The 23,476-nt window shown below is 40.7% G+C and overlaps 4 protein-coding genes across 4 annotated transcripts; 3 read left to right on the top strand and 1 right to left on the bottom strand.

The window, feature by feature from the left end:
- Positions 1–1,125: 1,125 nt before the first annotated feature.
- On the top strand, positions 1,126–6,424 carry LOC306775706 (twinfilin-2-like; the record flags this gene model as incomplete). Its single annotated transcript, XM_079266189.1, has 9 exons — positions 1,126–1,150; positions 2,041–2,118; positions 2,221–2,399; positions 3,275–3,370; positions 3,460–3,564; positions 4,582–4,707; positions 4,906–5,056; positions 5,880–6,001; positions 6,257–6,424. 9 exons carry the CDS (start codon positions 1,126–1,128, stop codon positions 6,422–6,424), a joined length of 1,050 nt encoding a protein of 349 aa, XP_079122315.1.
- A 2,600-nt stretch (positions 6,425–9,024) lies between these two features.
- On the top strand, positions 9,025–12,065 carry LOC306775793 (cytokine-inducible SH2-containing protein-like). Its single transcript, XM_079266304.1, has 3 exons — positions 9,025–9,151; positions 10,012–10,168; positions 10,464–12,065. Exons 2-3 carry the CDS (start codon positions 10,030–10,032, stop codon positions 10,967–10,969), a joined length of 645 nt encoding a protein of 214 aa, XP_079122430.1. The 5' UTR covers positions 9,025–9,151; positions 10,012–10,029; the 3' UTR covers positions 10,970–12,065.
- A 2,989-nt stretch (positions 12,066–15,054) lies between these two features.
- On the top strand, positions 15,055–18,218 carry LOC306775308 (rho-related GTP-binding protein RhoA-B). Its single transcript, XM_079265637.1, has 5 exons — positions 15,055–15,156; positions 16,107–16,264; positions 16,881–17,001; positions 17,266–17,396; positions 17,477–18,218. Exons 2-5 carry the CDS (start codon positions 16,109–16,111, stop codon positions 17,648–17,650), a joined length of 582 nt encoding a protein of 193 aa, XP_079121763.1. The 5' UTR covers positions 15,055–15,156; positions 16,107–16,108; the 3' UTR covers positions 17,651–18,218.
- Positions 18,219–18,496: 278 nt separating this feature from the next.
- On the bottom strand, positions 18,497–23,447 carry tmem43 (transmembrane protein 43). The gene is made up of 12 exons (XM_079266390.1): positions 23,328–23,447; positions 22,261–22,401; positions 21,977–22,111; positions 21,173–21,267; positions 21,005–21,054; positions 20,821–20,890; positions 20,651–20,721; positions 20,435–20,562; positions 20,240–20,314; positions 19,697–19,798; positions 19,406–19,523; positions 18,497–19,315 (listed from the first exon to the last, which is right to left on the bottom strand). Exons 1-12 carry the CDS (start codon positions 23,343–23,345, stop codon positions 19,113–19,115), a joined length of 1,206 nt encoding a protein of 401 aa, XP_079122516.1. The 5' UTR covers positions 23,346–23,447; the 3' UTR covers positions 18,497–19,112.
- Between the last annotated feature and the right edge of the window lie 29 nt (positions 23,448–23,476).

The following is a 23,476-nucleotide window of genomic DNA, read 5'->3' as shown; positions in this document are numbered from 1 at the left end:
GTTTAATGAATGGGTGTTTGTCTTTTAGTGCACATAAAGTGTGTCTTCCTGAAGTAGAGGAGAGGGGTAGGGGTTCTGTTGAATAATGTATAGATGCTTGGGTTGTGCCCTCACCGCTGAGTGAATAATAGATGATCCCATCACAGGTAACCTCACAGGTACACACTTATCTTTCTCTCACCTCCCTCCATCATGTGCGTGTGTGCACAAAAGATGTGTGAAAGGAGAGGAATAAGATGTGATGGTTTGAGCATTTGTCATTCCCCTTCTTACCATTCTTACCACTTTTCCCCCCTCTTTCACTTCTCCCTATCACACATCCTGCACTAACCTGGGAGTGTGTGTGACCTTGATGAGTTTGTTTGTGTTTTTGTCGGTTGCCAGTAATGGATCCATTAGTACTGACTGTTCAGGAGCCAACTCTTCTAGTGTTCTCACAAGTCATCTGGAGCTCTTTACCTCAAACTTTGGGATACTAGGTGTTTATATCTCGCCGTGAGAAGCCTCACGCTAATATTTTAATTGCGTGCGAGTCAAAATGCACTGACCCCGAACACATTAGCAAAAGACCCCCATTCTTACTCCATTGATCAGTGTTGAATTGTAGCGGTCAGATTGTTGCACGGTGTCACATTTCTATGACTGGAATTTGAGATCATGCCGTCTGCTGAGCTGATCAGCCGCCATGTGAATGAGTGTTAAAATGTTGTTACATGTGGCGCACTGACAGCATCTAAAAACACTGTACTGACCACTGATGCTATAAGTAGTGGATTTCTTCGTGGCCTCACACACAGGACAGTGTGTGACTTGGGACACGCTCCCCCACCGAGACTTTTTAAAGTTGTGGTCATCGATACTCAAAGAGTTTCAGATCAGTGGTTAGGGTGACATATCCACTGACAGGCACGTTATTACTCATCAGCCACAGTTCCGCAGATTGTGTTTCAAGTGTTCGGAATCTCCCAAGTCACCCTCGAGGCGTTTGTGTCACTGATGCGCATGGGTCCATCTGTCTGCCAACAGTGGAGAGGCAGCCTACCTGTTGAGCAAGACGAGCGAGGACACAGAGACCTGGACCTGGTCCTTCTTGCATGAGACGAGTGTGAAGCTGACGGCAAAAAGATGTCACACCAAACTGGAATTGACGGTAAATTCGTTTTTTTTAAAGGATAACTCTTAACATAACATACGTTTTCATAGAGCAGAGGGTTTTTTGTGTGTAATAGTTCGTTCAAATTCAGTGTTTTTTAAATTGTCCTTTTAGCTTTAAAGCTGTGCCATAGCATGCAATACATCCCAATCCCACTGGTAATGTTCTCTGATATCCTCTTTTGAGATCATCTTTAAGTGGTCCCTTAAATTGATAAACCTGTGGATCCTAATATATTGTGGACTGTAAAGGCTGCACATCTACAAAAGTGTAAGCCTGTACAGTGTACAACTGAGTCACAGTTAAAATGTGCATCTTCTACGTTGTGATACCAGTAATCATGATATTTAGCACCTACCGGCATTTGTGGATAGTTTTAAGAGCTACGTATATATATATATATATATATATATATATATATATATATATATATATATATATATATATATATATATATATATATATGTGCGTGTGTGTGTGTGTTATGGCATTTTGTAATTGGAGTGTTGGGGGACGGGTTGGCATACCTCTCTCACCTTTCTCACCTGATCTTACATCATTTATGAGACCGCTGTGTTTGGTAACCATGGTGAGATAGAAGCAGGACGTGCGATACATAGATAACTCTGGTTTTCAGTGCCAAACGTCCATTCGTGGGTTTGAAAATGAGTGGCAAATGTGGCGGTTTTAACGCTCTGACTGAAATTTCTCAGTTGTTCTTTGGTACAAACGTCTCCTGTCTGAGTCACTGTGATGGCGTGACTCTCTGGCAGTGGATCAAATTTTCTCCCTGAAGTGGAGGCTCAGGTTCTTACTTACCCAACTGTCTCACCTGCTTTCAACCCCCCCATCCTCAGTTTTGACTTGTCCGCCTTATATTACTTTAGCAACATCGGAGCTGAAAGAGTTTCTGGCCCGAGCAAGGGGAGGTGCCATCAGAATAATGAAGATTGTCATCAGAAATGGTAAACATGAGATGCTTCTAATCAGAGAGATTTGACACAAGTAAGCTTTCAGGTGATTTATCTAAATCCTGAAATGCTGATACGCGTTTTTTTTGTCTGCAGAGGAGTTGGTGTTAGATTCATACAGAGAGCCAGCACACAGCTGGGACAAGGATTACGATCATTTCCTGCTTCCTCTGCTCACGCCTCAAGAACCCTGCTACATCCTCTACCGTCTGGACTCCCAGAATGCACAGGGATACGAGTGGATCTTCATCGCCTGGTCTCCTGACCAATCACCAGTATGTCTGGAGCGTCTAATTGACATGTCAATGATCACTGATCGAATTTAGTCTTTCAAAGTCTGCTGCCAAACTTTTATGATAAAAAATGACCCTAACCCTGAGACAAAAATCAAACTTGCATAAATTAAACTTTAATTTGGGTAAGATTTAAAAGTTATTTTCAAGTGCAGGCAAAATACAATTTTCAACATGAATTCAGGCTTAGATCGTAACAATTATCACAATTGAAAAATATTTAAATAAAAAAAAAAAAAGATTTGCGGTTCATTGTATATGTGGTATTACACAACACCTGCGTTTAACAAATTCCACATATTCATTGTTCTGAAGAGACATAATCCCTCCTTTGTATCACAATTCCTACCAAAAGTGACTAAAACAGATCAGAAACTAAATAAAAGTGAAGCATGTACAAGAGAAACCCCATTGTGTCTAAGATAATACACTCATGTTTTAAGACACACAAAACACTCTGCTTTCAATCATAATGTGTATGATATCATTTTCAAATAAACAGCTAAAAATTCTTAAAATGATATCTATATCTCCCTTACTGAAAAACTTAGAAATTGTTCCATTCAAAAGTTTAACTGCGTGGGACACAGATTTGTGCAGAGAAACTCGCCCCCTTCAGTCGATTGTTGTAAAAAAACAACGTATTGTGTCAAACTCTGCACTCACATCATTGTGCACAGTGAAGTTCAAACATCCAAGTGAAGCAACAACAAGCAAAACGCATTTTTGTGTTCAGGGTGCTATAAAAAGACTACCAAACCCTCACTTAACAACACACAAAATGACTATCGGAATCCAGGTGTAAACCTGATGTTATTGTGTCACTATCTCCTCCTGTCTGTCCTGGCACGCGTCAGGTGAGGCAGAAGATGGTGTATGCAGCGACCCGAGCCACTCTCAAGAAAGAGTTTGGAGGAGGTCACATTAAAGATGAAATGTTTGGCACGGTCGAGGTGAGTGAAACCCCTCCAGCATGGCGACTGATTCTGACTCTTCAACCGCTGGTGACTGAGTACCATCCTGTTTGTGTTGCTGTTTGCAGGATGACCTTTGCTTCCAGGGATACTTGCGACACATGTCCTCTTGCTGCTCCCCGGCTCCGCTCACAGCAGCCGAGCAGGAATTACAACGAATCAAATTCACAGAGGTACAATCCAGCTCAGTTTCAAACAACTCATCATCAACCTCGTTTTTACTCTGTCTTCTTGTCTCAGTCTCAGACAGAGTCAGGCTTTTATTTCAAGAGCACAACTGCAGGGATATCACTAAACTGTTTGAAACGTCGTTATTGTTACCGTGATTGTTCGAAGAAATCAAAGCACAATTTCCACACATAAAAATCACCTCTATGTCTTTTGATTATTTTATCAAGACTTTTTTTTATGACACATATACTGTATATAAGTCAGTAAAATAGGTGAATGGAGAGGAATCTTCATTTGTTTTCTGTGAGTGTTTTAATGGGAATGTAGATCTTTCAAATTAATTTGAGGAGGTTTGCATGTCATTTTATCACACGGGTCTGGCCTTGGCCTTGACTTGGTCTCTGAACCCCTCAAAGTCTTGGTCTTGTCTCGGTCTTGATGAACTCTGGTCTTGGTCATGACTTGGTCTCGGTTTAGATGGTCTTGACTACAACACTGCTTTACACAATATAAAGGAAAATGACACGATGACAAAAACACATGTTCATATACCTAAAGCACGTAGAAATATTTTTAGCCTAGATTGGAAACATTCGATGGTGGGAGCTGATCGAACATGTAGAGGGAGGCAGTTCCACAACTTGAGCCACAGAAAAAAGCACAGTCACCTTTATGCCTTAAATGACCAACTGAGCAATACAAACTGTCTGAATATGATATGAAGCATACACGTACATTATGTGTAGTGTACTCATTCTGTATACTTCTACTGTCTTCCTGCAGGATAAAGTTATGTGGGTATGTACATTTTCTTTCTAATGCAAATTGAACTGAGTGTGCCTGAAGAAGAGATTTCAATTATTTTATATCCACAGGATGAACGTAGACGAATTGGGACTCCAACAGCTCGTGCGAGGGTTTGTTACAATCGTTTTAACTCACTGGCATTTCATTTTCTGTCATGTGTTGGGGCATATCAACATGGTCTTCTGTTTTGTTTTTTGTTTTTGATCCCACAGGTTACAATGGAGTTTGGCTTAGACAAAAGGGCACAGACTCTTCAAGGTCTTGCATTCCCGTTACAAGAAGAGGCCAAACGAGCTCTGCAGCAACTCAAGCAGAGACGCATCAACTACATACAGCTGGTGAGCCCAGATATGAAACCTTTTTACTGATTACATGGCGTGCAACATGACAACAAATTCCCCCAGAACAGAAAACAATTGTCATTACGTCTTTTTAAAAACAAACAGTGTATCTGCGTGTGTCAGTAAAATGAGGTGAAATTGGCTGTGCGTGACTTGACCCCTGAACAAAGTCTGTATGTGTACGTTGCGTTGCAGAGGTTGGATGTAGAGAAAGAGACCGTTGAGCTGGTTCACACCAAACCGACAGAGACCCATGAGCTTCCCTACAGGATTCCCACAGATTCACCCAGATACCACTTCTTCATCTTCAAACATTCCCACCAGGGCCAGCGGCAGGAGGCACTGGGTCAGTACTGTCTCACCGCAGGTGTGAGCAGAGTGACTGGCTAATGCAGGGAGGCAAAGTGACATCATGTGCTTGGCAGGTATCATGTAGATATATATCATGTTCTATCATCTTTTTTTTAATCGAAAAAAGGGAGCTCCATGTGAAGAACACAGGAATTATGACAAGGGCAAAATTATGACAAGGGCAATTGAATATAAAAAAGTAGCTTTCAAACAATCTCAACTCATTGGTCTTTTCACAGAGGCCACATGTCGTTGACTAAATGTTACTCAAAGACTGGTTCCAGCAGCTGCTGCTGACTAGTTTTCAACACAAGCACTTCCACATCCTTATTTATTAGGAAGTTGCCTCGGTGTGCTCACAACAAAGTCACTTAACAGTCAGGACACATGCATGAGAAAAACTTAAAAAAAAGATAATTCATAACCACTTGCCCATAACACACTATATACATGAGTGGATGAAAGATATTGCTCCAAGAGTAAAATCTAGTGCAAAATAAGAATAAAGTGCTTTAAAATGCAGTTCCAGTGCTTTGCTTTCGTAAAGTGCTGGTGCAGAACTGGGGAGCAATTTAGTAATTTGATGGTTCTGCAGTTAGTACTGTGAAGGAAACGGGATGTGTTAGTTTTGAGTCTTTTCCCTGAGGGCCGAGTTATTATGAGGGGATGTTCTAGGACCCTGTCCACCCCCGCAGAAGTGTGTGTAGAGGTGTGAGCGATTGTGAGTGTGTTTTTCAGCATCTGATACAGGTTTTTGATTCATAGCCCAAAGAGCTTCAACAGCAGAAATGACGAGTACGACTTTATGTTTCTTCCAGTGTTCATATATTCAATGCCCGGGTACACCTGTAGCATCAAGGAACGGATGCTATACTCCAGCTGTAAGAACAGGCTACTGGACGAGGTCGAGAGAGACTACCAGCTGGAGGTCACCAAGAAGGTACAGGTCACCCAAATCACCCGCAAATTAGATAATAACAAATAATATGTCACGAAAGATAAACAGTTAACAAGGTCACCATAATGTATCTATACACTGGTCATCTTATTGAAAAGAGTAGCCATTGATGTGTGTGTGTGTGTGTGTGTGTGTGTGTGTGTGTGTGTGTGTGTGTGTGTGTGTGTGTGTGTGTGTGTGTGTGTGTGTGTGTGTGTGTGTGTGTGTGTGTGTGTGTGTGTGTGTGTGTGTGTGTAGATGGAGATAGACAATGGCGACGGCCTGACAGAAGACTTACTGTACGAGGAGGTGCACCCAATAGAGCACACCTTAAAGCAGGCCTTTGCCAAACCCCGAGGACCCGGAGGAAAGAGGGGCAACAAACGCCTCATCAAGGGTGCAGGGGAGAACGGGGAGGAAAGTTAGACAGGATACACACAAGCACACCAACACTATATGAATTGACTTGTTATTTGACTGTTTAGCTTCTAGCCATTTCTTCTTTTTACTGCGGTCACACATTTCACACTGAAAACAGGAAGACGAATAAATAGATCCGCCATAAAGCAGAATTCATTTATATTTTCCTGTGGTGAAATAAAACTTCGAAATGGGAAAACATTTATGAAAGTTATAGCTAAGAGTCTAACCAGGGGGATGGCTGATCTTTTGGTTTATTAAGATTAAAACTCAGCTGAATTGTTTATGAAAACATGTTGAAGTCATCTACAATGTTGCTTATCTTCTTAAACCCGACACCTATCCTCCAGTGTGTCAGTCATTACAAACTATTGGGTAGCCATAACACACACGCAGAACTTTATTTTCACTTGCAGCCGAGATTTAAAACGTATACCAAATATGTCAGGCTGAATTTTTGGAGAAATGTGTATAAAATGTTGCACAAGATATCTATAATTTTTCCATATCATGTAATGTTGAAAGCCACATGGAGTCTTAGGTTTGAATATGTCACTCTGTGAATATCAATATAGCTTAAATAACTACTTTTGAACAAACCGATACACGATCAGTATGATACTGGGAAATACAATTATTTACCGTCTTGCTGAGAGTTAGATGAGAAAATCAATACAACTCATGTTTATACGTTAAATATGAAAATGCAGCCAGCAGCCAGTTAGCTTAGCTTAGCATTATAACTGAATTTGCCTACCAGCATCTTTAAAACTCTATCATTTCCACATCTTGTTTGTTTACAAAAACCAAAGTAGAGCCCTCTAAAAAAAACTTGATGTTAAAAGGTTACAATATTTTGTATGGTTCTAATGTTTTCATGAGTAATTAACATTTGTCCATTACTGTCCAAGATGAAGGCAACATTCCCGTCATCTCTAGAATTATTAATATCACTGGTTTCACTAATATTGATTCAGGTATTCGCAATCATCTGGAAATGGCTATGAAATTTCTGTTTTCGGGTGGATTATCTTTTATATTGCCTTGGTGTTGGCAGCCTATGCTTTACCGTCTTCAGTCACCTGGGCGAGGTTTGACTGCACTCAACTGAAGGCTGTTTTACATGGTCCTACAATAAAATATTTTCTTTATTTTGTAGCGTATATGTCCTCATTTCTGTCTGACTGTGTGCATGTTTGTGATACCCTTTAGTCACGCAGGCCAGCAGCAGGGATTAAGGCTCAGAGGTCAATTGGTTGTGTGTGTTTTCCAGGAAATCTCTCTACACAGAAGCCTTCAGCTGTGCAGTTCTGCTGCTTTCATTCACTGCTGCGGAAAGTCAGTTGATGTGAACACGTTTTCCTGGAAACACGATTCAGAGCTGACCGGCAGCTTTCAAGTGGTTGTTATCTTTGTACATGGGAACTGTGAGGTGGGTGATGATGATAGAAGTTGACTTTGTGAAGACATACTGACTTCTATCATAATGCAACGGTTCAGGAAAATAAATGAGCCATTCGTCTCCGTAACAGAAAGAAATAAACACTGGCTGAAAGATAATTGGTCACAGTATGATGGAATAAGTGTTTATTATTTAATGTTTGGTTTACTGTACAATATTAATTAGACGACATTAATGTACCAGCTAAGTATTTATATAGAGAGAGTATTTCGAAGTGTGTGTGTGTGTGTATATATATTATATTATATATGACTGGCAGCTGCATCAAAGCATGCAGAGCTAACTCAAACATGACCGGAAGTAAGGCTAATTGCCTTCAACATAAAACGTTGAACAATGTCAGTTTAGAAAGAACACCAGGTGATGAGGAAACAAAAACTCTACAATCAGAACCCATTAATAAAACGATTCTCATGTGAATAAATACAGATTTATACGCTCAGTTATCAGTGTATTAGGTAAATTTAGCTATAATGGAAGTTACAAAAACTATGTAAAGTATCCTGCTTCTCTTGACAATACTGCAAATCTTGTTTTTAATTCAATATCAAGCTATTTTTATTTCAAAATGTGTGATGTAAAGTGGCATTACAAAATAAAAGGGACAAAGTCCAATGATCAAAAAGCGTTAGGTTACATTGGCGGGTTTGGACTCATGACCTCAGTTGGCATACACAATAGAATGAGGATATTTACTGAGTTATACATGATTTCTCACAGCAGGTTTAGGATGAGCTTTGTCTGTAACACCTGACTCCATCATTAACACTTGTTTTCATCCTGTTTTGTAAGCTTCTCTTCACAAAGTTGCCACTTTGGAGCAGCGTGATTACATCTTATTGTGAAAGTCGTACCGGAAGTGGTAGTGTTGACAGTGCGTGTGTGTGTGTGTGCGTGTGTTTTGACAGAGTGCAGCAGCTTGTCTGTCAATGAGGGCGCTGAAACACAAAACCTTTCTTGGAAACTGATTCCTGGAACTTCCGTCAGTCCGAAGTGAACTGAGCTGTTCTCTGTTTTCTGTTCACTGAACATAGAGACACTCAGTCTCACAGCTTCACTCACTGCACACCGCCGCCGACACACGCGGATATTTCCTCTTTATGACTACAACAGATCCCAACAAGGAATATTTTCCCTTTCTCGCCTTCGTTGGAGACTATTCGACAATGATGAATGAGTATTTACTGTGAGAATCTGTTGGATTATTCATTGGACTGTTTTTTCAACAGTTTGCCAAACTGGACGCGCTCCATGATTTTCTTTAATTCAAGGTGACATTATTTTAAACGAATGACATAAATATTTGTTCGTGTGTTTTCAAAAAGTCTGTTTTATTCTAGATTATATGCGAGCAATATAATACTACAATAACCGTTTGACTGCAGTTCATCAATTAGATATTTTTAATTCTGTGTTGTGTGTGTTGTTGTTTTTTACTAACATTTTTTTTTTCATTTAGTCTGTATGTTTTGTAATGTAGGCTACAATAACTCAAGTACTGTACAATTCTGAGGTAAATCATTTTGAGGTATTTTACTTGAGTATTAACATTTTCTACTTCATACTTTTACTCCATTATTTAGAGGAAAACATTGTACTTTTTACTCCACTGCATTTATTTGATGACTTTAGTTACTGGTTACTTTGTAGATTCCGATCAATATTACAAAATATAATCAACAAATAAATAATTGGATAAAGGGCACACTTTATTGATCCCTTGGTGAAATTCACAAGCTACCCAGCATTAAAGTAATCAATGTAAGCCCCACTTTTACCAGCTACGACATTAAAGTGACGTACATTTTAATGAATTAGTAATTACAATTCAACAATAGAATATTACTCTGAAATAGGCTATTTTGCACATTTACATTTTGTACCTTAAATATGCTTTGAAGCTAATACATTCACATTTGAAATGCATAACTTGTAATTGAGTATCTCTACACTGAGTTATTGTTAAAGTACTTCTTCCACCACTGCTGGTTGCTTGGTTTTGTGCTTTTTAGCTCATATCAAGTAAAAATGTTTGCTACTTTTACTTGCGAGAGTATCAGAACACAATATCAGCTTGCACAAAAAGTCTTTGTTCGATACCAAACATGCAATGTTACACGTATATCAACAGGGCTCCTGTCATTCAGAAATGGTTGCCCGAGCATTGACCATTTTCCATCATGAGGAACGAGGAGCTTCATGCCGTCCCCGGTCCTCTCCTTCAACCATTGACCCAGCAGAGGACCTCCGCTGCATCACCACCACTTTCCAGTATCTACAGACTTCAGGTACACCAGCAGTCTCACTGATTTTGAATTCACGTTTTATTTATTAATTGAAATGCAACATCTGACTGTTTTGATTTGATTAAATATAAGTATTATTGATTTAATATGGTAAATATTTGCAGAGGGGTGATATTGTGGCACATGCTTTGCGGGTAGTATTGTGGAAATAATTGAGGAGTTAAACCTAACCCCACCACTAGTAACACCATTCATATGGCTATATTCACCAAAGCTACATTCATGTAAAGGTAAAAAAAAATTAAAACTAATATCCAAACCATCTGTCTGATCCCAGGCTGGTACTGGCGCTCCATCTCAGCGAGTGAGGCCCGGGAAGCTCTCCTACAGCAGTCTGAAGGCACGTTTCTGGTGCGGGACAGCAGTCATCCTCAGTACATGCTCGCCCTGTCAGTGAAGACCCGCTGTGGACCCACCAGCATACGCATAAACTACAACAGGGGCGCCTTCTGGCTGGACTCCATTTCCCCCAGCCTGCCTCACCTGCAGTCCTTTCCAGATGTTGTCAGCCTGATACAGCACTACAAGGCCTCAGGCCACACGTCACAGGGCCAGGCGTCTGATGACATCCATCCCCAGACAAAGCCTGACCCTGCCAAGCACACGGCTAAGGACAGCGTAGTGCCTCTAAAGCTGGTGCACCCCCTGCACAAACCAGAGGCCTTCCCTTCTTTGCAGCACTTGACCCGCCTCACCATCAACAGACACGCAAACTGCCCCGACCAGGTGCCACTCCCAAAGCCTCTGCTGCGCTACCTGCAAGACTACCCTTTCACCATATGAGGGTCTCTGTCCCTCTGGTGCAGGACACAGAGACAGGAACCTAATGAGGGTCAGTGTCACACTCCATGACCACACACTGTGAATCTGGGACAGTTTGACACCTCAGGCAACAGCGAATGTCCCAGAGGGAGCATATTGAAATGAATGAGCTCAGTCTTACTGCAGTGATACTGCTCTGATAATATTTTTTAATTATTTTCATATGTCGATTTCAGCTGCTGTAAATTGAATTTATGTCTACAATGCCAATATGCGAGTTATTTCTCTTTATCTGGGCCAGTTCCCACAAATAAGAAGAGAGTAGGTAGGTTTTTGCATGATTCAGACCACTGGTCCCAATTGCTGGTTGCTTTGTTGTTCCTGTAGAGATATCATTTGAAATAAGTTGGATTTGTGTCTGAGGATCTTTGTTTTCTTTGCATTGGAGCTCATTATGTGGGACCTGAGGTTTGCAAAGATTTGTGCAACAAAACAATGTTTATGCACTCTTCATGAAATCAATGAAACTGATGAACCATGGCTAAGCCAGCAGTGATGCACAGGGCACAATGAAGGTCTGGACACTGTTAGGCTCCAAAGAAATTTTCCAAATTTATTTCTCATTTTTAAGACAATGTTTCGTTCCGTAAGATCTTCCTCAGGCATGCCAACAGTGATCTCATTTACACTTTTGGCCATTATTACAGTCATCACAACATCTCTTAAATATGTCTTTTTACTCTGAATGTGTTATGGCTGTCCTGATACAGCTTGTGTTTTTGTCATTATTTTTGTTTGGATTAAGGGAGAGATTTGTTCCCTGCTGAGTGTCACTGTTATGACTCTACTTCTTTCTGCATGTCTGTATTTTATTGGACATGCTGAAATCTAATCACAGTATAATTAAGAATTCAGACAGTGGAGAGTACATTGATAAGACAAGTTATTACTTATTTTATGAGGTCATGCCGACTTACTTGACATGCAGATTGGAAGGTCACAGGTGGGTGACAAGCAATTTTTAAATATATAATAAAACACAGTCTTACGTGTGTATTTCGTTTTTCTTTTATGTGCAGAATGCTTTTCCTAAAAGATCATCTCTTACAAAATCATTACCAGCATGGACATCAAAGGCTGTGGGGAAAAAACAGTTGTTGGCTATTTAAGGACGTCTGTTTCAAACTGGTTTTATTCTCAGAAGAGGAGCATGTGCCTGTGAATTCATTTTGAAATAAACCTGAAGAAATGTTTCTCTTTTTTCAAAGTGTTTCCGTTTTCCCTGTTGAAAGACTGTTAACTTGAACATCCAGATGAATGCGAGGCATTAGTACCGTTTTCACGGAAACACGCCTGAGTTGGTTTCCACGAGGTGGAACTGAGTAGTACTGAGAAAGCCTCTTATCAGGATTAGAGAAAGAGCTGCAGTTATTAATACACTTCTCCACCAACTGAGAACAGACTCTCTCTCTCTGTCTGTCTCAATCTATCTGTGTGGAACATTTAAACATTTTTAGCTTCATCAAAACACTTTTCTCATTACAATCTTTCTCCAGTTCATGAAAGCAGATAGACGTTTCTGACCTGCAGTCAATATCAACCTTGGTCTAACAGAACAACTGACAGATGACAAGATCTTCAAAAAGTATTGTGTACTGAAAGTATTAAATGTAAAAGTACTTATAATGCAATAGCTTCTTTCAGAGTGTTATTTTATATATAATGTCATTATCATTATATGTGTGTCAATGTGTAAACAGATATGTAATGTACCTGAGTTGGAGCTAATTTGAACCTCTTTACATAATGCTGGTAATGTAACCTATAACAAAGCAACTCATTTTATAAACTCAGGATATGTTTCATAAAAATGGAATTTGTAAAGTAATAAGGTATACCATTAACGTAAAGGAAGTCTAGTAAAAAGTGCAATATTTCCCTAAAAAAAATGATAGGAGTAGAAGTAGAAAGTAGCACAAAATGGAAATGCTCAAGTTCAGTACAAGTATTTTACACAGCTGGATTACCAAGTGGGAAAGCCCCATGCCTTGATATTTTAAGTTTTCTCAAGGTTTTTTTTTTTTTTTACAGTGCAGGTTCACTGCATGTCAACTGGTCTGTGGTCATTTTATTCGCTGTAAATTTGTTAGGTAATTGCACCAGTGCAGCACGATATCAAGATGGGCCCTATTGGCCCTGCCTTGTAAACATGAGAGCATGCACCACTAAAGCACATCCGCTGGCATTTTAAGAACAAATGTGTCCTGATTTATTACTTGATCTTGAGAATGTGTGTCCAAATCTATGAACAAAAACCTTCATTATTTTAGCTAATAATGGCCTCTTTGAGGTAGGCATTTTGACGTGTCACAGTAGAAGAGGCACATGGTGTAAATGACAAAATGAACGACGGCTGCTTTAGTTTCAGGGTCCCTGTACTGTGCATGCTGGCCCACTGTCGTGACTTATACACTGGACCTGAGCAATCATTAATGTTATTAGTAACACCTGTGCTTTTCTTAATTACAAGTCGAAATGTCTGCTGTGAAAAAGCCTATTGTGCTTAAATGTTGCATATTCCTAAATTAATTTGACACTTATTTCATCAAACTACAGATTAGTAATAAATTACCGTACAGGAAACCTGGGGCCATGCAGGCCTATTATACTGGGGAAAGTTGTGCACATCAACAAACACCAGATCAGGACATGTTAAAAATGTAGCAACATATTCATCCTGCACACCCACATCCCAGGTCACACATCATCACACAAAACAAAATACAGTTACAACACCAAGCAACGATATGACATCACAACAGAACACTCTAATGTTGTATGCGCATATGGTGTAGCTAGTGACTTTGCTACTTGTATGCTACCCACACAAACAATATGGCATTATTTAAGCTGCAACTTTACAGATTTCAACTGTATAAGTCTTAATTACTCCATGAACAAAACGCACTGAGCCAGCAGAAGAAGAAGAGACTCTCGTTATACAGCCATAACCATAAATCATGTCTTAGCATTGCTGTTTTGAGATCAGAAGTTGTATTCGAGGGCATATCAACGCTGCCAATGGCTCCTGTAATGTCTCTAGATAACTTTTCAGTTGATTCCAGCCATCTGTATTGATTTGCATGGCATGGAGGAGCATATGCACCATAGAAATAGAACAGGTCAATATAACACCATGGTCAGAGCAGTGGCCATTTTTATGTATACAGTTGCCATTGCAACTGCTGTAGCACACCAACTTCTGTATTAACTGAAACAATGTACGGCCAGTCGCGTACTCACTGAGGTGAGGTTTTGCAGTTACGACTAAAATTGAGCCGTGGAGTGGTAATGTTACGAAGCGTAGAGAGACGGAGTAAATAAGTCAAATTTAGCAACTTAATGCTACATTCACAAACTCTTGTCACACCATAGGAAAGCACATTGCTGCACCAGATGAGTGACAACTTTTTTTGTCTCTTTTTCTGAAACAAGTGTAGCATTAAAGCATGGCGGAAATAGCAAACTAGCCAACAGCTGGCTTCAGTCTGTGCTTAGGTGATGTTCACATGTTGTGATATGGTTTGCTGAAGGTTTTGGGCGGCAACTGCATCATCCCAAAAGGACATTCCCTCTAAAAGTCTACAATTTTGTTGGGCAGAAAATAAATCTTTGATTTATGCAGTGTTTCATCTTCATTCACATCTACCCAGTAACATACTGATGCTTACACCTCTGCTGAAATCTCACAAGTATTGCCTTTATTATGATCCCAAGATTATTTAGTAACTACCTTGTAGTTGTAGAGATATTTTCTATTTATCGTGGTCATGTCATTTTCAAGCATGGGGCCTGAGCCAGAGGCCTATACGGTACATGAATGTTATCTGGATATTGCAAATTGCATAATGCCTGGCAATGATGCTGCTGTTCTGTATTATTGTTTTTGACAAAAAAAAAAAAAAAAAAAGTGCCAACAACTAAATAATGACCAAATGTATAAATATAACCAAAATAATCAGAACAACAACAAACTATAATAAATACTGTATAACATGTATACGGTATATAGTGTATTATTATCCTCTCCCCACCCCCTCACTTCCCTCCTGTTAATCCTCCAGCAGCAGCGCAGTCAGGAGCAGCGACGGAGGCCAACAAAGCACTACTTGGAAATCAGTTGGATAGATTTTAAAACCAATCACTAGGTAAGCGTGTTGTGTTTACTAGCGACGTTGAGATGCACTACCTATCCAGTGTGATTTAATGACGATAATATCGTTGTATATATGCTGTTAACCTATATTTTCATCGGATATTCTGCTGACGCTAGCCAGATAGCTAACGGACCGATAACGTCGCTTTGACTTCCGTTATGCTAAGCTAAGCCTGGGTAGCTAGCTAGCCAGTTTGTGACTTAAAGGAAAAGGCGAGGTTTGGCCGAGTAACGTTAGGTGTTACGGAAACACCAACACTGCTGTGGTATTTTGTGTATAATATCATAAATATCGCACATGTATCCCGTTCTACCTTTGAATAACATCAAGATAAGATGTAAACCCAGTGCACTATCCGGCTAACGTTAGCTGGTGAGCTACGATAGCTATCGGCAAGTCTATTGTAAACAGAACCTCCTCGCTAACTGAAATCTAGCACACACACTGATTCACAATGGTTGGCACCAGCTAGCTTAACGTAAACTTTTAGGTGAGTTTAGTCAATGCTCTAATGTTGATGTGGGACACAGTTCTCGATCTTGATCCCGGGGTGGGTCAGAAACACTGGAGCGGAAATGTATGATCGTGAAAGAGAGTTCCGAGTGTGACTTTACGTTTTAAGCGTTAATCAACATAAGGGGCATGGGCTCTCGACTTGGCATGCTGTCCACGTGTCATACCATGTATATAACCTGATGTATAGCTGACTCACTATGAACAGCCGTGGTGTTGTTGCCACACAAAGCTAAATAGTTAGCCTCGGGTGTTGGTTTCAGACTGGGTTTGGCGTTATGTCAACACAGCTGAAGCTAGTGGCTGCTCATAGTCTCTCACAGGCGTAGAAGTTGCGTAACTCCTGAATGCAATCAGATTTAAACACCCTGGTAGATATAGTTCTCATCTCCTAACCTCTGTTGTTTTCTGTCCCATCTGCACTGCAGCTATGGCAGCAATCAGGAAAAAGCTGGTAATAGTGGGAGACGGAGCCTGCGGGAAGACCTGTCTGCTCATTGTGTTCAGTAAGGACCAGTTCCCAGAGGTCTACGTGCCCACGGTCTTTGAGAACTACGTTGCTGACATTGAAGTCGACAGCAAACAGGTACGAATGACTACAATTAGCAATATGTCACTTACAACAGCTGAGTGCTGGTTGTATTCTCTCTCTCCACTCCCTCTCACCAACCACCATACTAAACACGCTTTAAGTCACATAAATGAATCCGACATAACTTTTGATTTACTTTCCACTATTTCACTAGTCTGAATTTTGATTGTGAAAAGTCTGCACTATGTAATTGTCCATATGGACACTTCCTATTCAGTTGTGCACATTTTTAAAAGGCACCACGTAGTGCATAAGTTATATAGTCTATAATCTCTATTAACACACTCAACAATGCATCTGATTTCATAGATGAAAATATTACATTTGCACACATGCAACATTTCTATAATTCAGTAATTAACTGTATAGTGATTAGAAAATCACCATACAGATCAAATGTATGATAAAACAAAGGAGTGATTGTGTTAGTAACACTTCAAAACATTTCAAAACATTTCAGCCATGAATCTGTTCAAAGCAGTATTTCTGAAAACAGGATATTGGTTTGTATGCACTCGTTATGTCTGTATTACATCAAACCCATAGACCTGTAGCATCGTGAACATGGTTTGGCTTCATGTGGTCGATACGTTTACGACTCTTCTGGCAGGTCGAGTTAGCGCTCTGGGATACAGCAGGTCAAGAAGACTACGACAGACTGCGCCCTCTCTCCTACCCAGACACTGATGTCATCCTCATGTGCTTCTCCATCGACAGCCCAGACAGTCTTGGTAAGTTCAAACAGAGAGCTGACTGTGTTGTTGTTTGTGGTACAATTTTCCTTTTTACATGTGCATTTCATCTAAATGCCAGCAAATGTTTTGCAAAATGATTATTCAAGGAGTAAACACAGTTCAGATGTGATGGTGATTGTATCACATGTGCGTTTTTTGACTGCAAACACTTAACGAGACATTTATCGCATTATGAAATCTGTGAGTAACCTGCACCATGTAGCCGTGTCTACGTTCTGACCGATGTTGTCTTTTATTTAGAGAACATCCCTGAGAAGTGGACTCCTGAGGTGAAACACTTCTGCCCTAATGTTCCCATTATACTAGTGGGAAATAAAAAAGACCTGCGTAACGATGAGCACACTCGGAGGGAGCTTGCTAAAATGAAGCAGGTAAAACAGTTTAAAACAAACAGTCTGCTCATGGTGAATCCCTGTTTCCTAAAACTCATCCTGACTTTTTCCCCTAAAAGGAACCCGTGAAACCAGAGGATGGACGGGACATGGCTAACAGGATCAGTGCCTTTGGATACATGGAGTGCTCTGCAAAAACAAAGGATGGCGTGAGGGAAGTGTTCGAGATGGCCACCAGGGCTGCACTACAGGCCAGGCGGGGAAAGAAGAGCAATAAATGTGTCCTACTGTAAACGGGGGCGCGAGGACTGCTTCCTACAGGGGGAAAGAAGAAGGAGCATTAGGTCAAACCTACCCCCAAACACACCCACAAAACTGTTCTCCCCAGTTTTTACTAAAGGTGTAATGCTTTTACCTTTTTTTGTCTTAAGCAAAAGTAGTCAGGTTCTGTCAGTATTCAATTTTGAGGTTATGGAAAATACTTTTTTTGTACTGTAACATGAGTAAATTTGCCATAATGAAACCTTTATCAACATGTACTATGTAATCAAAGAGGTCAGCGAGGGGACCGGCTGTGTCATACCTGCCAACTACAGTTAAGTGCTAACGCCCCGCCTGCTGATCTGAGGAATGTTTCCACAGCCAACAAGGGTGAAGTACCTGTACACTGTGACCCATAGTCCTTTAACTATTTCGACAGACAGACGCACACATGAAGTCAAATTTTTGTTTGTGTGCTTCCTATACGAATCCTATGTGCATTATGATCACTTGCACAATATGAGACTGGAAACTCATTTTGTTAAAACGCAAATGGAAACTTAGTGTTTTGTGTAATAAATTACTTTGTAAGAATCTTGATCATTTGCATCACTTACTCACTAAACACAGAATGACACATAACTGAATTTGTTAGGCTGCGAAACGGAATAAAGGTTTCCTTCAACCAGAGTACGAACAAAACGTTTAAGTACACGTGTGCATTTCAGAGTTGTGGTCAGGGTCCTGGATCAGCCTACAGTTGTAGATCATCTCTTCAATACAGCCTGACCAACTCAGGACGATGGTCCTTTTTGAAACTTTGGTTCATAAAAAGATATTTACTGAGCCAGACATGTCTTATCTGTGTTCAGCTAATACTGTTAGGCTCAACTTGTCTGCAGTAGTTTATTTAACATACATGCATGTAAACAATACAAAGTTGCAGATTCTGTTCTTTGGTATTTTAACAAGATTTTTTTTTTTTTCAAACAAAGCGCTCCATCAGTTCGAAACATATTCTGTAAAACACATTTGCATGAATAAATATAATCTTTCGGTATAATACATTTCAACAGCACCTCAAAATGACCATGAAGTTGAATAGACACCTAAAACAACTGCAACAAAAGCTGAGCGCTATAACCATGAAGGTAGAGTTTGGTGTGGTGTGGACTGCATGTTTCAGCTCAGTGTACCTAATAAACTGAAAGGCCACATCGGAACATTTGTGGTCTGAAGGAGACAACAGATTCCTCTTGTGTCTGGTAGGACAACATCTGCAGTGGTTGATGAGCGATTTCTTTTTATCCAAAAACATATCTACAGAGTGACGCACACTTTAACGTCATAACATTTATCAACGAGAAAGCAAGTGCTATGTGGTTTATAACCCCACTGTGGAACAAAAAAAAAACCACGTTGCTCAACACAGTCTCATTTCTCTGATGCGCTGCAGCCAGGCATCAGAAGACGTGATACTCATCGTGTTCAACATCATTCATTCTTCTTGGCTGGAAGTCGTGAGTGAGCGAGAAACACCGGCAGCAGAGCCAGTGCTCCCAGAGCCGCAGCCACTAGCGGTCGGTAAAAAATCCAACCGACTCCGATGGTGAGAAGGGACAGAGAGCAAGAGACGCTCAGCGCGAAGATCTTCAGCCCCACGGACACGAGCTCTCGGAGGACGGGAACCCAATCCACTGTCGGCACACAACACTGTGTTAAGAGCGAGAGACGCAGGGAAACACGTCCATGTATGTGACGTACAGCAGCAGTGAGTGTTTGCTTACCCAGTGTGTAGATGATGCGCATGGTCAGCTGGATGCTGAGGAACATGAGGGCCCAGCCTGCAGCCCTGAGGCCCCATGTCTTCTTACTGTTGTACTGCAGCTCCTTCTCAAAAACCTCCTACAGAAAACAATACAACTGCATCAACTACCAGACCTAAAGAGCAAGAGGAGAATATGTGACTAGACAGATGTAGTTGTGAATGTTATAACACTTATTTTTCTCCTCCTAAAGAAATCAAAGTGACAAAAAGCAACACATTGTCCAAGAAGATAAATAAAATGCACTGAGACCTCTGCAGAGAGCTGCTCCGGGTACAGGAGCTCCAGTGTGTCTCCTGACTTGGTTTTAAAAGGCATCAGCTGCTCCCCACTCTGCATGGCCACAACGCTGACCTGAAAAACACATTGAGACGATTGAAGACAGCACGTGCACCGTAGAAACTAATGTTTTCAATTACCGCTGATCAGTTGATTATTTGATAGTCAAAGATGATTTGCAAATATCTCAATTATTAGTGAATAGTTACAGTAATTTTTCATGCAAAAATTCCCTGGTCCTGGCTTCTCAAATATGACGATATGCGAATATGTGAACGTTTGCTAAATTACTTAAACGATTAATCTATTATCCAAATGAATGCTGCTTGAGTTTCTTTTGATCAACTGGTCCATCTCGTTAAAATGCTCAGGTCACTTATCAAAGATTTTGATGCACGTGATAAACACCACAAGTCAGGCCAGTGGGAGTGCTGCAGTGAATACTTAAAGTCAGTGATCCACAGATACGTCAACATGCGTGAACTAATAAGGTAACTGGTCATTTGCAGCACTCACCGTTTGAGCCCGGCCGAGGTGAGACGTCTCCCCACTCAGTCCAGCAAAGGAGAATCTCACACGCACATCCCCAACCTGAAAAAAAACAACAACCAAATACAGAATAACATTCAATAAATACTGCACTAATTTAGCATACATAACTAGAACCCAGAACTTAATGTATATGGGAGAAGTTCCCATCATAATGCTCACCTCCGGCCTGCGCGGGTTTTGAGTGTGATAGAAATAATCGTCATCAACGCTGAGAAAAGGGGCCAAGTTAAAGGTAGAAATATCCCTGAGGCTCAGCGTCTGGAAGTGATTTATCTGCTCCACGAGGCCTGAGAAGGAACAGTTAACTAAATGTAACGGTGTGACACACAACATCGTATCTGTGTCACGTCTGCATGTCGTCGTCAGTAAAGATACCTTTAGACAGACTGAAAGGTCCGACTCCGACTTCAGGAGCCACGACGGTGACACTCTCAACCGACATGGCACTACGATTAAATTAAAGATTAACTAGACATAAACAAACAAACATGATATTTTGAATGCCAAAGAAACGAATAGACCAATCTTTAAAAACATTTGAATACCTTGGGTTCTGGTGACCAATTTCCTTATCAAAATTACGACTGTTGACCAACTCTGATTTCCACTCCGTGTCTAAAGAAAAGGAATCAGAGCTTCAGTTCACATCGCACATCTAAACAATGTAAACAGCTTCACCCAGAGTCCAGCGCACCATGTTGTTCCCAGACACCAAGAAGAACAACTCACTGTAGGTGTACGTCGTCTCAGTTTTGGTCTCACCGTCCTCTTTGTAGTCCCTGAAATGCGTCACACAGTCACAAACTCACCTCGGGGTGTATCATGCTCTGTATACCAGGCAACATTTCGACACATGGCCCCACCCTAACAGTTGACATAGGCTCACAACAGACTTACTTGCTCTCCCGGTACTCCACCCACTGATACATCTCCACCTGCCTCTTCAGCTTCACTGCCTGCACCGCAACTCTGTAGTTGGGGTCATGGAGGGGCTGCACAGACATGGGTGCAGAGGATTCATCACCTCAAGTCACATTTACTATCGCTCTAACTTAGGAACATAGCTAAACAGAATAAAACATATATATACATAAATACATACATACATACATACATACATACATACATACATACATACATACGTACATGAGAGAAAATACAGAATACTTACTGACAGACAGGATTTCTGAGATACAGATATAATGTTTTGAGAGTTTAAATACACTGATAATGTAGTGAATTTGATTTGTTTTACTGAAACAATATATATTTGGGTATATGGGCCGCTGCTCTGCACTGCTATATATGCCAGTTACAGCTTGTAAGTTAAGCATCGTTTCAGAAGCGTAGCGCCCAACCTCTGGTTCCCCCTCAAGTAAACACTGTTAGCTCTGTCAGCACTTTCAACCTAATTTGCACAGTTAGCCCCATTAGCTGCTGGCTCAGCCGTTGAGAGGCAATGGAAATGCTCCAAATCTTGTATTTAGCACCGTGTTTTATTGTATTGATCTCTGTTTAATTAATCAGCTGTATGCCTCACTGTGTGGAAGTGACTGGTATCAGTGATGTGCAAGGCAACATCAGGCTTGCCTTAAACATTACTTTCCAAACTTTGTAAAAAAAACAAATAGTTAAACATGAAATACATTGTCGCGGTGTGGTTGGAGAGAGAAGATTGACAAAGCAGAGAGTACAGTGTACCTGTGAGGTGCGCAGCTGAGAGGACAGGTGAACTAAGCGGTTGTTGTTCTGCAGGTCGAGGCTGGAGAAAGGCCCCAACGACACGACCTGAGAAAGACCCTCATTCAGGGAAGAGGCTGTTTGCAGAGCCCGTCCCTGAGATCAGAAACAGAGAGTTAGTCTGCTGTTAACTCCCCATGCAACATAGCACAACCATTTGACTTTAATAGTGTGCATTGTGGCTTTGATGCAATTTACATAAATGCAGATTTTTTTTTTCCCCCCACTGTGTGCATATTTCTTACCTCGTTGGTAAAAAGAAGATAGATGGAGAGGAAAAACAGTCCGACACCAACAACTGTTCCTCCTGCAGTTTCACCTAATCGCTCCAGGAATCCAGGGTCGGACTTAACAGATACACGCTTGTGTTGATTTGGGTCTGGAAACTGAGACCAACAAGAACAACTCTGGTTGAGCTCAAAATCCAGAAGAAAAATGGACAATGCAGACTTTGAGGGGAACATTTAATTCTCAATATTATAAATTGTGGGCTCATGTATTGCTTTTCTCACTTGATTAATAACTCAGTCAGTATGGTGAGGCCAAACTGGCTGCATCAAGTCAAACTTTTAAGATTTGTTCGTTTAGATGTGGTCGTCTTTTGCTATTGTAGAATGTTTAAAAGCTTTTACTTTAATGTCTTGGAACATTTCATCTGTACATTACTACAATGAATGAGGTCATCTTCTTTGCACATTTGTGACAGATTCATTTGATCAAATACATTTATCACAACTAGGCTGATGAAAGTCCACTATGACGTTACCAGACTGAAGCTAGTCCGCTATGACATTACCAGACTAAAGCTAGTCCACTAACATTACCAGACTAAAGCTAGTCCACGATAACGTTACCAGACTAAAGCTAGTCCACTATAACATTACCAGACTAAAGATAGTCCACTATGACGTTACCAGACTGAAGGTAGTCCACTATGACGTTACCAGACTGAAGGTAGTCCGCTGACGTTACCAGACTGAAGGTAGTCAGTCAGTCACGTTGACGGACACGCCTCTTTCGTGCTGTGCTCATTTTACTCAGTGATTAGAAAACGAGTCTAATTACTGTCACAACTTGTTGTTAAATGCTATAAAAGCAAGACATTAAACAATCGGGGGGTGCTAATGCTACGTAAATAATCGACTAATGCTAACGCGAGCTAGTTGTTAGTTAAATTAATTAACCACTGAACTTGAACGATAAGGTGAACGTAACTAATAAGAATGCGGTAGTTAATGCGCTAAGGACGCGGTGACGCTGATTGCAGGAACAGTTAACGTTATTGTTTATCACTTAAAACTAACCCACTTACTGTCTGTGACGAAGACATTTCTCTGACTTCTTCACCGCCGCAGTCAAACAGTAATATCAGCTAAAGTTGGAGCTTACAAAGAGAGAGTGACAGTAATGCACTTTGATTTATACCCCGGCGTACATCGGAATCCTCCCGGGGAGGCGGAG

The sequence above is a fragment of the Melanostigma gelatinosum genome (genome assembly GCF_949748355.1).
Source record: "Melanostigma gelatinosum genome assembly, chromosome: 3".
Lineage (NCBI taxonomy): Eukaryota > Metazoa > Chordata > Actinopteri > Perciformes > Zoarcidae > Melanostigma > Melanostigma gelatinosum.
This window is presented reverse-complemented; position numbering and strand designations above follow the sequence as displayed.